We start from the raw sequence: 13,864 nt of genomic DNA, 5'->3' as shown, positions 1-13,864 counted from the left end.
TTCCTCTGCATCTATAAACTCACAAACCTACCATGCCTCTAAAACTGCTCTGCCGAGATCATTGATGAATTCAATGTTGCTAGATCCTTTTCAAAACTTCACTTCTGCAGCAGAACACTGTCAATTCTTCCCAAACTGCTCTTTACTTTCAAGACATGCCATAAGGTAGTTGGGGGAAGAAGTCAGGAAAATCAAACATGGATTGGGACTTACTGCCAATTGTGTGACCTTGAACAAGTTACTAAATCTCTCTCTGTGCTTCAGTTTCCACACATGTAAATGGGAACAAAAACAGTAATTTATAGGGCTGTTGTGAGGATTATACGAGTTACCGTAAGGAAAGTGGTAGGAAAAGCGGCAAAAGTATACACTGGCCCTAGCTTAATGTCTTATCTCTTTGGCTAATATTCTTATCAATGTGGTTTTTTTTCTTTTTCTTTCCTTTTTTTCCCCTTTAACCTGTCTTGTAAATCAATGTTTCTCAAAAGTGTAGGTTTTGATTTGAATCACTCTGCATATTTGTTTAATATGAAAATTCTTGAGCTTCTCTCTAGACCTACTGAATCTAAATCTTCAGATTACTGGAAAATCTCCTTTTTAAATAAGTGTTCCAGATGATTCTAATGTACCCCAAAATTTGAGAATCACCAATACTGGTGTTTATCCAGATCCTGTCCAGGAACTTCTCCCTTCACTCACCATGGAAGATAGATATCATTTACTTCTACAATATCATGAGTAATCAGTGCTAATTACTCTTAAGTTCTTTTCTTGAGGTCAGACTATAATCACTTCAGGTTTGCACAACCAACTTCCTTTTACATATCTTTGCATGGATATTTCAGAGTTATCCAAAACCCAGCACATTCAAAACTATTACCTTCCTCAACCAAAACCTGCTCCTCCTCCAGCATTATCAATCTTACTATGTAAGGTCAAACTGGAACTTCATCTTTTAATTCTTCCTTCCCTTTACTCCATTCCCTTCAGCCACCAAGTCCTACTGATACTAAATATCTTTTGAATCTATTCTCACTAAATCAAGGGATTAGCACATCATACCACATTACGTCAATAGTCTCCTAAAGAGACTCAAACCTAACCATGCCTTATGATTATCTGTCCAATTATTCTCCACATTCCATCATGACCTTTATGAAACACAAATATAACCGTGACATTGCTCTAACTGAAAGGGTTCAATGGCTCACCACTGGTCTCCGTTACTGGCAAAATTCCTAACTCCTGTTTTAACTAATGCACAACTTGCTAATTTAGTCTAACATTACCCCTAAAGAGAACTAAAAAAGCTGCACCAAATATTTAAAATATCTGTCTAAGGGCATCAAAGAACAAGAAAACCTCAAGTAGGAAACCCAACGAAATGAGGTTGGCATGTGAGAGAACCCAAAAATCAAAGGGGGCCTAAGTAAACTGAATTCCTGAAGGGCTATGTTCCAGGAGAAATGGAAACTGAAAGTAGACAAATACATTTGCAGCAAATGAAATTCAGTTTTCAATCATCTCAATCTCTGATTGTATTAACTTGATCTATTATCGGTAATCCCCCTAGACATTGCCAAAAAATAAATGAAAATCCTCTTTGTAAGAAAATAAATCACCCTAAAAAAAATATTACACGTTTTGCATCTACTGACAGCTCTCTAGACCTGTAACTCTGTGTGTGCGTTTGGATCACTGAAATGTTTGTTAAGGGGATAAATGGTGAAAAAGAAAATGCTCCTGATAAGAAAAATAAATTACCTTCATCATTGTTATGGCAATGTATCGAGCCTCCTTCACTATCATTGGCTCGTACGACACGTCCAGCTTCGGTGAGGCCAGCCCGCCAAAAGTCATATCGGTGTTGGAAGGCGCTGCTGCTACTGCAGGACTGCCAGGCAGCCTTTGAGTTTTCTTCACTTGCTCTTGTTGTAAAGATGGTTTTTTCTGAGAAACAGGAACGGCTTTCACTTCCACCTAACCATGATGTTATAAAAAACAAATGCTATTAGTATATAATTGCCTATGACACATTAAAAGAAGCAATTTACAAGTATGGACCCACAACTCCATAAATTTTAGGTGATCGCTGGTCCATGTTGGGCATTCCCTTCAAAGGTGTGCCAGAGTGACCTCGAGCTAGTTCCACAGAATGAATCTTGCAAACACAGTGTAAAAGAAGCCTTGGCTTTTGGGAGAAATCATCACAGATATAAAAACGTAAAATAAAAACAAACGCCGCCATTAATACAGTACAGAAGAGTAGAATGAATCTACACTGAATTCTCAAATTCTTAACATTAAATTATTTATCAGCTAATTCAAGTAAAAAGGCTTTCCCACAATCGCCACATATTTCATTTATTTTTAAATGTTTATTTATTTTGATAGAGAAGTGTGCACACATGTGCAAGTAGGGGAGAGGCAGAGAGACGAAGAGAGAGAGAGAGAGAGAGAGAGAGAGAGAGAGAGAGAGAATATCCCAAGCAGGCTCTGTACTGTCAGCCCAGAGTCTGATGCAGGACTCAATCTCACATGCTGTAAGATCATGACCTGAGCCAAAATCAAGAGTCTGGATGCTTAACTGACTGAGCCAACCAGGTGCCCCATCTCCATATATTTTAAGCACTAATTTCAAGTTTAGCTGTTCTGCAAAGAAAATGTAGTCCATTGAGAAATCTTAAAAAATAACACATAATAAAAGAAATCTGGATCAACATAATGTCCCGGAAATATTACAAACCCATCTTGTATGTACTTTATTTTATGTTATTTTTAAATGTTTATTTATTTTTGAGAGACACAGAAGCAGAGCACAAACAGAGGAGGGGCAAAGAGAGAGGGAGACAGAATCTGAAACAGACTCTAGGCTCTGAGCTGTCAGCACAGAGCCGGATACGGGGCTCGAACTCACGAACCGCGCGATCATGACCTGAGCCAAAATCCGGTGCTTAACCGAATGAGCCACCCAGGTGTCCCAAACCCACCTTATATTTAAAACACAGAAGTTTAAAAGTATATAGTAAAATCGTCAGCTCATATACACTGCCATCATTAAAAGTTTAAAACTTTAAATGTAATAAAAAAAAGGGGAGGGGGAAAGATAAAAAGTAAGTGCTTTCAAACTTAAAGACATTTGATTTTTAAATGATAGCCACTACTTTTTGACATATTTTTATTTAATCCTTATTTAAACAACTGTATTTACCCTAAGTAAATTAGCATCAGTACATTTGCTTGTGTACTATAAACCTTGAAGTGAATCACTGAACAATTTTATACTCTAAGAATACTGAAATACTATAGAATGACAGGTATTTTGCTTTCTGTTATAAACTACTCTATGAGTGAAAAAGATTTTGTGGATTAATGAACTCTAAACTCCAAACAACCAAATCGCTTTGTAATACATATGGGAAAGGGTGGGGCTAGCTGGGGATTGCCTATACAAATTTTCATTCAATATAAATTTTTTTAGAAATAAAAATTTTAAATGAGATATTTACATTAATACATTAGATCACAATGGATTCATTTTCTGCATTGCAATATGCTTTAAAATGTCATTAATTAAAGTCTCAGGTAAGAGGTATCCAACTAACTATATTCATTAATACAACACATGACTATTTCCATTCCTCCTTCTTTTACCATCCAAATTCATGTATTCCTAATTTTTTTATTAAGTTTTAAATTCTAATTTCAGTATAGTTAACATACTGTGTTATATTAGTTTCGGACGTACAATACAGTGATTCAACAATTCTGTCCTTTACTCAGTGCTCATCACACAGTGTACTTATTCTTAATCCCCTTCACCTATTTCATCCAATCCCCCACCAATCTCCCCATTGGTAACGATCAGTTTGTTGTCTACAGTTAAGAGTCTATTTCCTGCTTTGTCTCTCTTTTCTCTTCGTTTTGATTCTTTTATTTTTATTTTTTTTAATATGAAATTTATTGTCAAATTGGTTTCCATACAACAGCCAGTGCTCATCCCAACAGGTGCCTTCCTCAATGCCCATCACCCACTCTGTCCTCCCTCCCACCCCCCATCAAACCTCAGTTTGTTCTCAGTTTTTAAGAGTCTCTTATGCTTTGCCTCCTTCCCTCTCTAACCTTATTATTTTTTTCCTTCCCCTCCCCCATGGTGTTCTGTTAAGTTTCTCAGGATCCACACAGGAGTGAAAACATATGGTATCTGTCTTTCTCGGTATGACTTATTTCATTTAGCATAATACTCTCCAGTTCCATCCACGTTGTTACAAAAGGCCATATTTCATTCTTTCTCATTGCCACGGTAGTATTCCATTGTGCACATAAACCACAACTTCTTTATCCATTCATCAGTTGATGGACATTTAGGCCCTTTCCATAATTTGGCTATTGTTGAGAGTGCTGCTATAAACATTGGGGTACAAGTGCCCCTATGCATCAGTAGTCCTCTATCCCTTGGGTAAATTCCAGCAGTGCTATTGCTGGGTCATAGGGTAGGTCTATTTTTAATTTTTGAGGAACCTCTACACTGTTTTTCCAGAGTGGCTGCACCAGTTTCCATTCCCACCAACAGTGCAAGAGGGTTCCTGTTTCTCCACGTCCTCGCCAGCATCTACAGTCTCCAGATGTGTTCATTTTAGCCACCCTGACTGGCGTGAGGTGATATCTGAGTGTGGTTTTGATTTGTATTTCCCTGATGAGGAGTGACATTGAGCATGTTTTCATGTGCCTGTTGGCCATCTGGATGTCTTCCTTAGAGAAGTGTCTATTCGTGTTTTCTGCCCATTTCTTCACTGGATTATTTGTTTTTCGGGTGTGGAGTTTGGTGAGTTCTTTATAGATTTTGGATACTAGCCCTTTGTCCGATATGTCATTTGCAAATATCTTTTCCCATTCTGTTGGTTGCCTTTTAGTTTTGTTGACTGTTTCCTCTGCAGTGCAGAAGCTTTCTATCTTCATGAGGTCCCAGTAGTTCATTTTTGCTTTTAATTCCCTTGCCTTTGGGGATGTGTCAAGTAAGAAATTGCTGCGGCTGAGGTCAGAGAGGTTTTTTTCTGGCTTCCTCCTCTAGGGTTTTGATGGTTTCCTGTCTCACATTCAGGCCCTTTATCCATTTTGAGTTTATTTTTGTGAATGGTGTAAGAAAGTGGTCTAGTGTCATTCTTCTGCATGTTGCTGTCCAGCTCTCCCAGCACCATTTGTTAAAGAGACTGTATGTTTTCCATTGGATATTCTTTCCTGCTTTGTCAAAGATTTTTTTTGTGGGTCTAATTCTGGGGTTTCTATTCTATTCCATTGGTCTATGTGTCTGTTTTTGTGCCAATACCATGCTGTCTTGATGATTACAGATTTGTAGTAGAGGCTAAAGTCTGGGATTGTGATGCCTCCTGCTTTGGTCTTCTTCTTCAAAATTACTTTGGCTATTCGGGGTCTTTTGTGGTTCCATATAAATTTTAGGATTGCTTGTTCTAGCTTCAAGAAGAATGCTGGTGCAATTTTGATTGGGATTGCATTGAATGTGCAGATAGCTTTGGGTAGAATTGACATTTTAACAATATTTATTCTTCCAATCCATGAGCATGGAATGTTTTTCCATTTCTTTGTGTCTTCTTCAATTTCCTCCATAAGCTTTCTATAGTTTTCAGCATACAGATCTTTTACATCTTTGGTTAGGTTTATTCCTAGGTATTTTATGCTTCTTGGTGCAATTGTGGATGGGATCAGTTTCTTTGTCTTTCTGTTGCTTCATTATTAGTGTATAAGAATGCAACTGATTTCTGTACATTGATTTTGTATCCTGTGACTTTGCTGAATTCATGTATCAGTTCTAGCAGACTTTTGGTGGAGTCTGTCAGATTTTCCATATACAATATCATGTCATCTGCAAAAAGTGAAAGCTTGACTTCATCTTTGCCAATTTTGATACATTTGATTTCCTTTGGTTGTCTGATTGCTGATGCTAGAACTTCCAATACTATGTTAACAAACAGCAGTGAGAGTGGACATCCCTGTCATGTTCCTGATCTCAGGAGGAAAGCTCTCAGTTTTTCCCCATTGAGGATGATATTAGCTGTGGGCTTTTCATAAATGGCTTTTATGATGTTTAAGTATGTTCCTTCTATCCCGACTTTCTCAAGGGTTTTTATTAAGAAAGGATGCTGAATTTTGTCAAATGCTTTTTCTGCATCGATTGACAGGACCATATGGTTCTTTTCTTTTATTAATGTGATGTATCACATTGATTGATTTGCGAATGTTGAACCAGCCCTGCAGCCCAGGAATGAATCCCACTTGATTATGGTAAATAATTCTTTTTATATCCTGTTGAATTCGATTTGCTAGTATCTTGTTGAGGATTTTTGCGTCCGTATTCATCAGGGATATTGCCCTGTAGTTCTCTTTTTTTTTGCTGGGTCTCTGTCTGGTTTGGGAATCAAAGTAATGCTGGCTTCATAGAATGAGTCTGGAAGTTTTCCTTCCCTTTCTATTTTTTGGAACAGCTTGAGAAGGATAGGTATTATCTCTGCTTTAAATGTCTGGTAGAATTCCCCAGGGAAGCCATCTGGTCCTGGACTCTTGTTGGGAGATTTAAAAAAAAAAAATTTTTTTTTAACGTTTATTTATTTTTGAGACAGAGAGAGACAGAGCATGAACAGGGGAGGGGCAGAGAGAGAGGGAGACACAGAATCCGAAACAGGCTCCAGGCTCTGAGCTGTCAGCACAGAGCCCGACGCGGGGCTCGAATTCACGGACTGCGAAATCATGACCTGAGCTGAAGTCAGACGCTTAACCGACCGAGCCACCCGGGTGCCCCTTGTTGGGAGATTTTTGATAACTGATTCAATTTATTTGCTGAACTTTGTTCAAGTTTTCTATTTCTTCCTGTATGAGTTTTGGAAGTGTGTGGGTGCTTAGGAATTTGTCCATTTCTTCCAGGTTGTCCAGTTTGTTGGCATATAATCTTTCATAGTATTCCCTGATAATTGCTTGTATTTCTGAGGGATTGGTTGTAGTAATTCCATTTTCATTCATGATTTTATCTATTTGGGTCATCTCCCTTTTCTTTTTGAGAAGCCTCGCTACAGGTTTATCAATTTTATTTTTTCAAAAAACCAACTCTTGGTTTCATTGATCTGCTCTACAGTTTTTTTTTTAGATTCTATATTATTTCTGCTCTGATCTTTATTATTTCTCTTCTTCTGCTGGGTTTGGGGTGTCTTTGCTGTTCTGCTTCTATTTCCTTTAGGTGTGCTGTTAGATTTTGTATCTGGGATTTTTCTTGTTTCTTAAGATAGGCCTGGATTGCAATGTATTTTCCTCTCAGGACTGCCTTCGCTGCATCCCAAAGCATTTGGATTGTTGTATTTTCATCTTCATTTGTTTCCATATATTTTTAAATTTCTTCTCTAATTGCCTGGTTGACCCATTCATTCTTTAGTGGGGTGTTCTTTAACCTCCATGCTTTTGGAGGTTTTCCAGACTTTTTCCTGTGGTTGATTTCAAGTTTCATAGCATTGTGGTCTGAAAGTGTGCATGCTATGATCTCAGTTATTTTATGCTTATGAAGGGCTGTTTTGTGGCCCAGTATGTGATCTCTCTTGGAGAATGTTCCATGTGCACTCGAGAAGAAAGTATATTCTGTTGCTTTGGGATGCAGAGTTCTAAATATAACCGTCAAGTCCATCTTATCCAATGTATCATTCAGGACCCTTGTTTCTTTATTGATCCTGTGTCTAGATGATCTATCCATTGCTGTAAGTGGGGTATTAAAGGCCCCTGCAATTACCACATTCTTATCAATAAAGTTGCTTATGTTTGTGATTAACTGTTTTATGTATTTGGGGGCTCCTGTATTCGGCTCATAGACATTTTTAATTGTTAGCTCTTCCTGATGGATAGACCCTGTAATTATTATATAATGCCCTTCTTCATCTCTTGTTACTGCCTTTAATTTAAAGTCTAGTTTGTCTGATGTAAGTATGGCTATTCCAGCTTTCTTCTGACTTGCAGTAGCATGATAGATACTTCTCCATCTCCTCACTTTCAATCTGAAGGTGTCCTCAGGTGTAAAATGAGTCTCTTGTAGACAGCAAATAGATGGGTCTTGGTTTTTATCCATTGTGATACCCTATGTCTTTTGGTTGGAGCATTTAGTCTGTTTATATTCAGTGTTATTATTGAAAGATATGGATTTAGAGTCATTGTAGAGTCTGAAGGTTTCATGCTTGTAGTGATGTCTCTGGTACTTTGTGGTCCTTGCAACATTTTACTCACAGAATCCCCCTTAAGATCTATTGTAGGGTTGGTTTAGTGGTGATGAATTCCTTCAGTTTGTGTTTGTTTGGGAAAACCTTTATCTCTCCTTCTAATCTGAATGACAGACTTGCTGGGTAAAGGATTCTCGGCTGCATATTTTTTCTGTTCAACACATTGAAGATTTCCTGCCATTCCTTTCTGACCTGCCAAGTTTCAGTAGATAGGTCTGCCACTAGTCTTATGGGTCTCCCTTTATAAGTTAGAGCATATTTATCCCTAGCTGCTTTCAGAATTTTCTCTTTATCCTCGTATTTGCCAGTTTCACTATGATATGTCGTGCAGAAGATCCATTCAAGTTACATCTGAAGGGAATTCTGTGTGCCTCTTGGATTTCAATGCCTTTTTCCTTCCCCAGGTCAGGGAAGTTCTCAACTGTGATTTGTTCAAGTACACCTTCAGCCCCTTTCTCTTTCTCTTCTGGAATTCCTATTATACAGATATTGTTCTGTTTGATTGTGTCACTTAGTTCTCTAATTCTCCCCTCATACTCCTGGATTTTTTTTTTTTATCTCTTTTTGTCAGCTTCCTCTTTTTCCATAATTTTATCTTCTAATTCACCTATTCTCTCCTCTGACTCTTCAATCCATGCTATGGCTGCCTCCATTTTATTTTGCACCTCATTTATAGCAGTTTTTAGTTCCTCATGACTATTTTTTAGTCCCTTGATTTCTGTAGCAATAGATTCTCTGCTGTCCTGTATGCTTTTTTCAAGCACAGTGATTAATTTTATGACTATTATTCTAAATTCTTGTTCCGTTATATTGCTTAAATTGTTTTTTATCTATTCATTAGCTGTCGCTACTTCCTGGAGTTTCTTTTGAGGAGAGTTTTTCTGCTTCCTCATTTTGGATAGTCCCTGGGGTGGCGTGGAACTGCAGGGCACTTCCCCTGTGCTGTCTGGAGTAACTTGTGTTGGTGGGCGGGGCCCACAGTCAGACCTGATGTCTGTCCCCAGCCCATGGCTGGGGCCACAGGCAGACTGGTGTGTACCTTATCTTCCCCTCTCCCAGGGGCAGGACTCACTGTGGAGTGGTGTGGCCCCTGTCTGGGCTACTTGCACACTGCCAGGCTTGTGGTGCTGCTTTGATGGGATCTGGCGTATTAGCCAGGGTGGATCCGCAAGGTGCACAGGGACGGGAGGGGTAGGCTTCGCTTGCTTTGCTTTGGTGGTCTCCTGCGGGAGGGCCCTGTAGCACCAGGGGGGAGGCAGACCTGTTGGAGGGATGGATCCACAGAAGCACAGCGTTGGGTGTTTGTGGGGTGCAAGCAAGTTGGGTGATGGGAACTGGTTCCATTTGGGATTACAGCTGAGGGATGGGAGAGGGAGATGGCGTTTGCCAGCGCCTTTATTCCCCACGGAGCTGAGGTCTGTTTTCCCTGGCTCAACAACTCTCCCTCCCAATGTCCTCTTGCCTTCCCGCTCTCCAAGCAGAGCTGTTGACTTTTAATATTCCAGATGTTAAGTCCCACTGGCTGTCAGAACTCACGGATTCTGGCCCCTCCACTTTTGCAAGCCAGACTTTGGGGGCTCTGCCTTGCCAGACGGGCTGCCCCTCCACCGCCCCTGCTCCCTCCTGCCAGTCTGTGTAGCACACACCACCTCTCCGCCCTTCCTACCGTCTTCTGGGGGCCTCTTATCCACACTTGGCTCTGGAGAGTCTGTTCTGCTAGACATCTGGCAGTTTTCTGGATTATTTAGGCAGGTGTGGGTGGAATCTAAGTGATCAACTGGACGAGGTGAGCCTAGCGCTCTCTTATGCCTCCATCTTCCAACAACCTCCTTTGTTTTGATTCTCAAATTTCACATATGGAATCATTTAATATTTGTCTTTCTCGGACTTATTTCGTTCAGCATTATACTCTCTAGCTCCATCTATGTTGTTGCAAATAGCAAGATTTCATTCTTTTTTATGGCTGAATAATAATATTCCATTGTGTGTGTATATATCCATTTTTAAAATCCATTTCTTTATCCATTCATCTACTGATGGACACTTGGACTGCTTCCATAATTTGGCTACTGTAAATAATGCTGCAGTAAATACATGGGTGTATGTATCCCTCTGTATTAGTGTTTTGTATTTTTTGGGTAAATACCCAACAGTGTTTACCAGATCGTCGGGTATTCTATTTTTAACTTTTTGAGGAACTGCCATCATTTCTAATTTAATATGTATCAATATTATATTTTAAATTAAATGTTGTTTCAATAGTACCAAATACAGAATGTATTAGTGTCTTTTAAAAAATACATACAGGGCGCCTGGGTGGCTCAGTTGGTTAGGCGTCTGACTTTAGCTCAGGTCATGATCTCACAGTTTGTGGGTTTGAGCCCCACGTCGGGCTCTGTGCTGACAGCATGGAGCCTGGACCCTGGTTCAGATATTGTCTCCCTCTCTCTCTGCTCCACCCCCCCCACCCCATGCTCTGTCTCTCTCTGTCTCTCAAAAATAAAATAAAACATTTAAAAAAAAGTAAAAAAAAATATATACAAAATTTTAAAATGTGTTCCTTCATCGATTTATTCAACCACTTTATATTAAAGGCCTTCCCTCTGTGTGCATATATGAACACTTTTTTATCCTTCCCTTGAATCACTCTATCTCCCAGCTAAATGTAAAAAACAAACAATAAAACATATAACTTGGAGGGTGCCTGTGTGGTTCAGTTGGTTAAGTGTCCGACTTCAGCTCAGGTCATGATCTTGCGGTTCATGAGATCAAGCCCCCCCCACCCCCCGCCGCCCCCCAATCAGGCTCTGTGCTAAGCTCGGCGTCTGGAGTCAGCTTCAGATTCTGTGCTTCCCACACTCTCTCTGCCCCTCCCCCGCTCACCATCTGTCTCTTTCTAAAAATAAACATTAAAAAAAATAATAACTTGGAAAATTAGGTGCTAATTAATATAAGTCCTTACACAATTTTTCAGCTTCCTCTATTGACAAATATAAAGACAGTACTGCAAGTGGACTCTAAACACTTGCTTTTTCTAAAATTTTGTTAGTAATAATAGTGCTTTGATGACTATTAATTTAATTCTGATATAATTACCTTCATATTGGGAACATGTACTACATCCCCATATTGGTCTTTTGTTTGAACAGTTATGGTGGTAGGCCAACCACAACGAATATCATCCTTGTTCAGGATCAAAGATGTTTTCTGAGGATCAGCATAGGAATCTGGTTGAAGCCACCTAGCAGTGATGAAAAAACAAGCAAAAAAGTAAACACTCATAAATACCTTCAATGATTAACATGAAATTAAGCCAAATGAGTAACACTTGTACCAAATAATATCTTCATTTCCAATTCAGTGACAATCACAAGTGTCTCCCTTGCAAATTGTTAGTGACGCATTCATTAAAAATATATGACAAAGTACAGGAGGTTTCTGATGTTTTTGTAAATAGAAATAATTTTAAAATCAGAAAACTTGAAATTTTAACTACAGCTGACACAAAATAACCAAGAAAACAAATTTAGGTTGTGTATATTTGAAGTCCCAGTACACTCATGTTTACTGAGGGAGGTCTGCCCAGATTTGCCAGCCTGATAATCTGAGAAAGAACAACTCATCTGTAAAAGCAGTGATAGTAATGGCATTCTGCTGCCTGAGAACAGTTAGGTTAAAGATGTACTGTTCATCTCCTGTTCATCCAGTGTCTCAACTATCTTCCCTATTACCTTCCCTTCCATGTAAATTTTGCCAAATTTCTACACTTTGGGATACCCATTCTTCTTTTTTTTTAATAGGAGAAACGGATAATCTTTTTTTTTAAATGCTTATTTATTTTTGAGAGAGAGTGTGCACAAGTGGGGGAGGGGCAGAGAGAGAGGGAGACAAGGAGTCTGAAGTAGGCTCCAGGCTCTGAGCTGTCAGTGCAGAGCCTGAAGCAGGGCTTGAACCCACAAGATGTGAGATCATGACCTGAGCTGAAGTCAGGCACTTAACTGACTGAGCCACCCAGGTGCCCCAGGATATTCATTCTTGAATTCATTCCATGATCTACATTCAAGTTGTCCTGGGAGATAAGTTACAAGTAATTCTGTCATGTTTTATGTAAAGATGTCCACAAAGTTAGCAGTGAGGCTGACTTAAAAAAATTCCCTATTCTCCAATCACCATTTTGATTTTTCAAAACTAAAGAGGAACCTCTTTATTTTTAAAATTAGAAATGGGAAGAAGTTAGACTTCTATATTTACTAGTAAAATCACACAAGCCAGCATATTTTTTCTTTTCATAAAAAAAAAAAAAAAAAATAGCAACAAGATAAATGAGAACTCTATAACCCCAAATGATTTCATTAAAATTCTAAATGTATTTGTATTATTTGTAGGTTTTATAAGAAATCATATTAAAATAACATACGGTGATAAATTTAAGTTTAGTCTAAAATTCCTAGACCTCTCAATTATACCATGTGCTCCATCTATTTTTTAAATAAATAAAAGTTCACCTAGGAAACTTTAAAATAATCAACTAACAACTACCATATACTTTAAAGATATTTTAAAATATTTACCATTTTATACTTCGGCAAGTTCAAAACACATAAACCAGATTCTTCCGGCTTCATTTTAACATCTTTCCCTTTCATTTCTCTTCAGAAATGAAGAGTGAGGCATGCCCTGAAATAAGTCACTGTAGCACTTAAAGCACATTACCTTGCAAGCCTCCCACCACTTGATCCTGGAACACAGGCAATAAAATCATCCAGAAAGGACTGTTCATTGCTTTGGATTTGAAGTGGTAAGTTTCCTTCAAGTGCCTCTAATATAGTTGGTGAATGAGAAAGAGCTAAACCCTTTCCAAGAATACCAGAATGGGTTTTGCACACCTGTTGGGTAAAAGACAATATTCATGTATTTGAAAACATACAATTTTAATTACATGAGTTTCTTGAACTTTCACACAATTTTAGGTAGGCCTCTTCAGGGAAAGCATTTTCTCTCCATGCCCCAGTGCTCCTGTAGCCTACAAAGTATAAAACAAACCTCCAGGAGGGAAAAATATGGGATAGTACTTCCAGCCTCCTTCCTCCCACCAAAACAAGTAATATCAGAGACGTGCAGGTTGAGAAGGTGCATCTCCTCTCGCTCTACTGGGCCAGGGCTCCCTTCTGCAGGCAGCTGTGGAGGCCTCTCATCTTTTGTGTCCCCATTAGTGGCATCTTTCATGGGTGGATTATCTTTGCTCTCTTAGTTGGGTGGCTACCAAGGTCCTGCCTTGGACAACATGTGGATACAAGCCTGACTGTGGCTGCACATAAACTCCATTAGTCTGTCTAAGCCTCAATTAAAATTAAGAAAAAGAGGCAGATAACAACTGAAATTTTAGTTTTCACTGACCTGACAAGCAAACTTTACCTTTTTGAAAGATCTGCTTTAAATGCTGAAACTCTAGAAACTTTTTAATGACTATGTTATAAATTTTGAAACAAAATATTTTTCATAGAAGAGGATTATGCTTCCACTACTATGACACTTATACAACAGTACCTTCTGCATTCTCTGAGATATACAATTTCAAAAATCATGATCTTTAAAAT

The 13,864-nt window shown here is 38.8% G+C and overlaps 1 protein-coding gene across 14 annotated transcripts in view; it reads right to left on the bottom strand.

Moving 5' to 3' along the window:
- The window catches only part of MYCBP2 (MYC binding protein 2), a 282,639-nt gene that overhangs the window by 93,568 nt on the left and 175,207 nt on the right, over positions 1-13,864 (bottom strand). For all 14 annotated transcript variants that reach the window (XM_078432585.2, XM_078432586.2, XM_060636897.3 and 11 more), the window contains 3 exons: positions 12,981-13,153; positions 11,364-11,508; positions 1,765-1,980 (listed from right to left, as the gene is read on the bottom strand). In XM_078432585.2, coding sequence (XP_078288711.1) covers positions 1,765-1,980; positions 11,364-11,508; positions 12,981-13,153 — 534 coding nt within the window. The remainder of the gene's footprint in view (positions 1-1,764; positions 1,981-11,363; positions 11,509-12,980; positions 13,154-13,864) is intronic.

The sequence above is a fragment of the Panthera onca genome, chromosome A1 (assembly GCF_046562875.1).
Source record: "Panthera onca isolate mPanOnc1 chromosome A1, mPanOnc1 haplotype 2, whole genome shotgun sequence".
Classification (NCBI taxonomy): Eukaryota; Metazoa; Chordata; class Mammalia; order Carnivora; family Felidae; genus Panthera; species Panthera onca.
The sequence above is the reverse complement of the archived record's forward strand: the minus strand, read 5'-3'. Positions and strand labels throughout refer to the sequence as shown.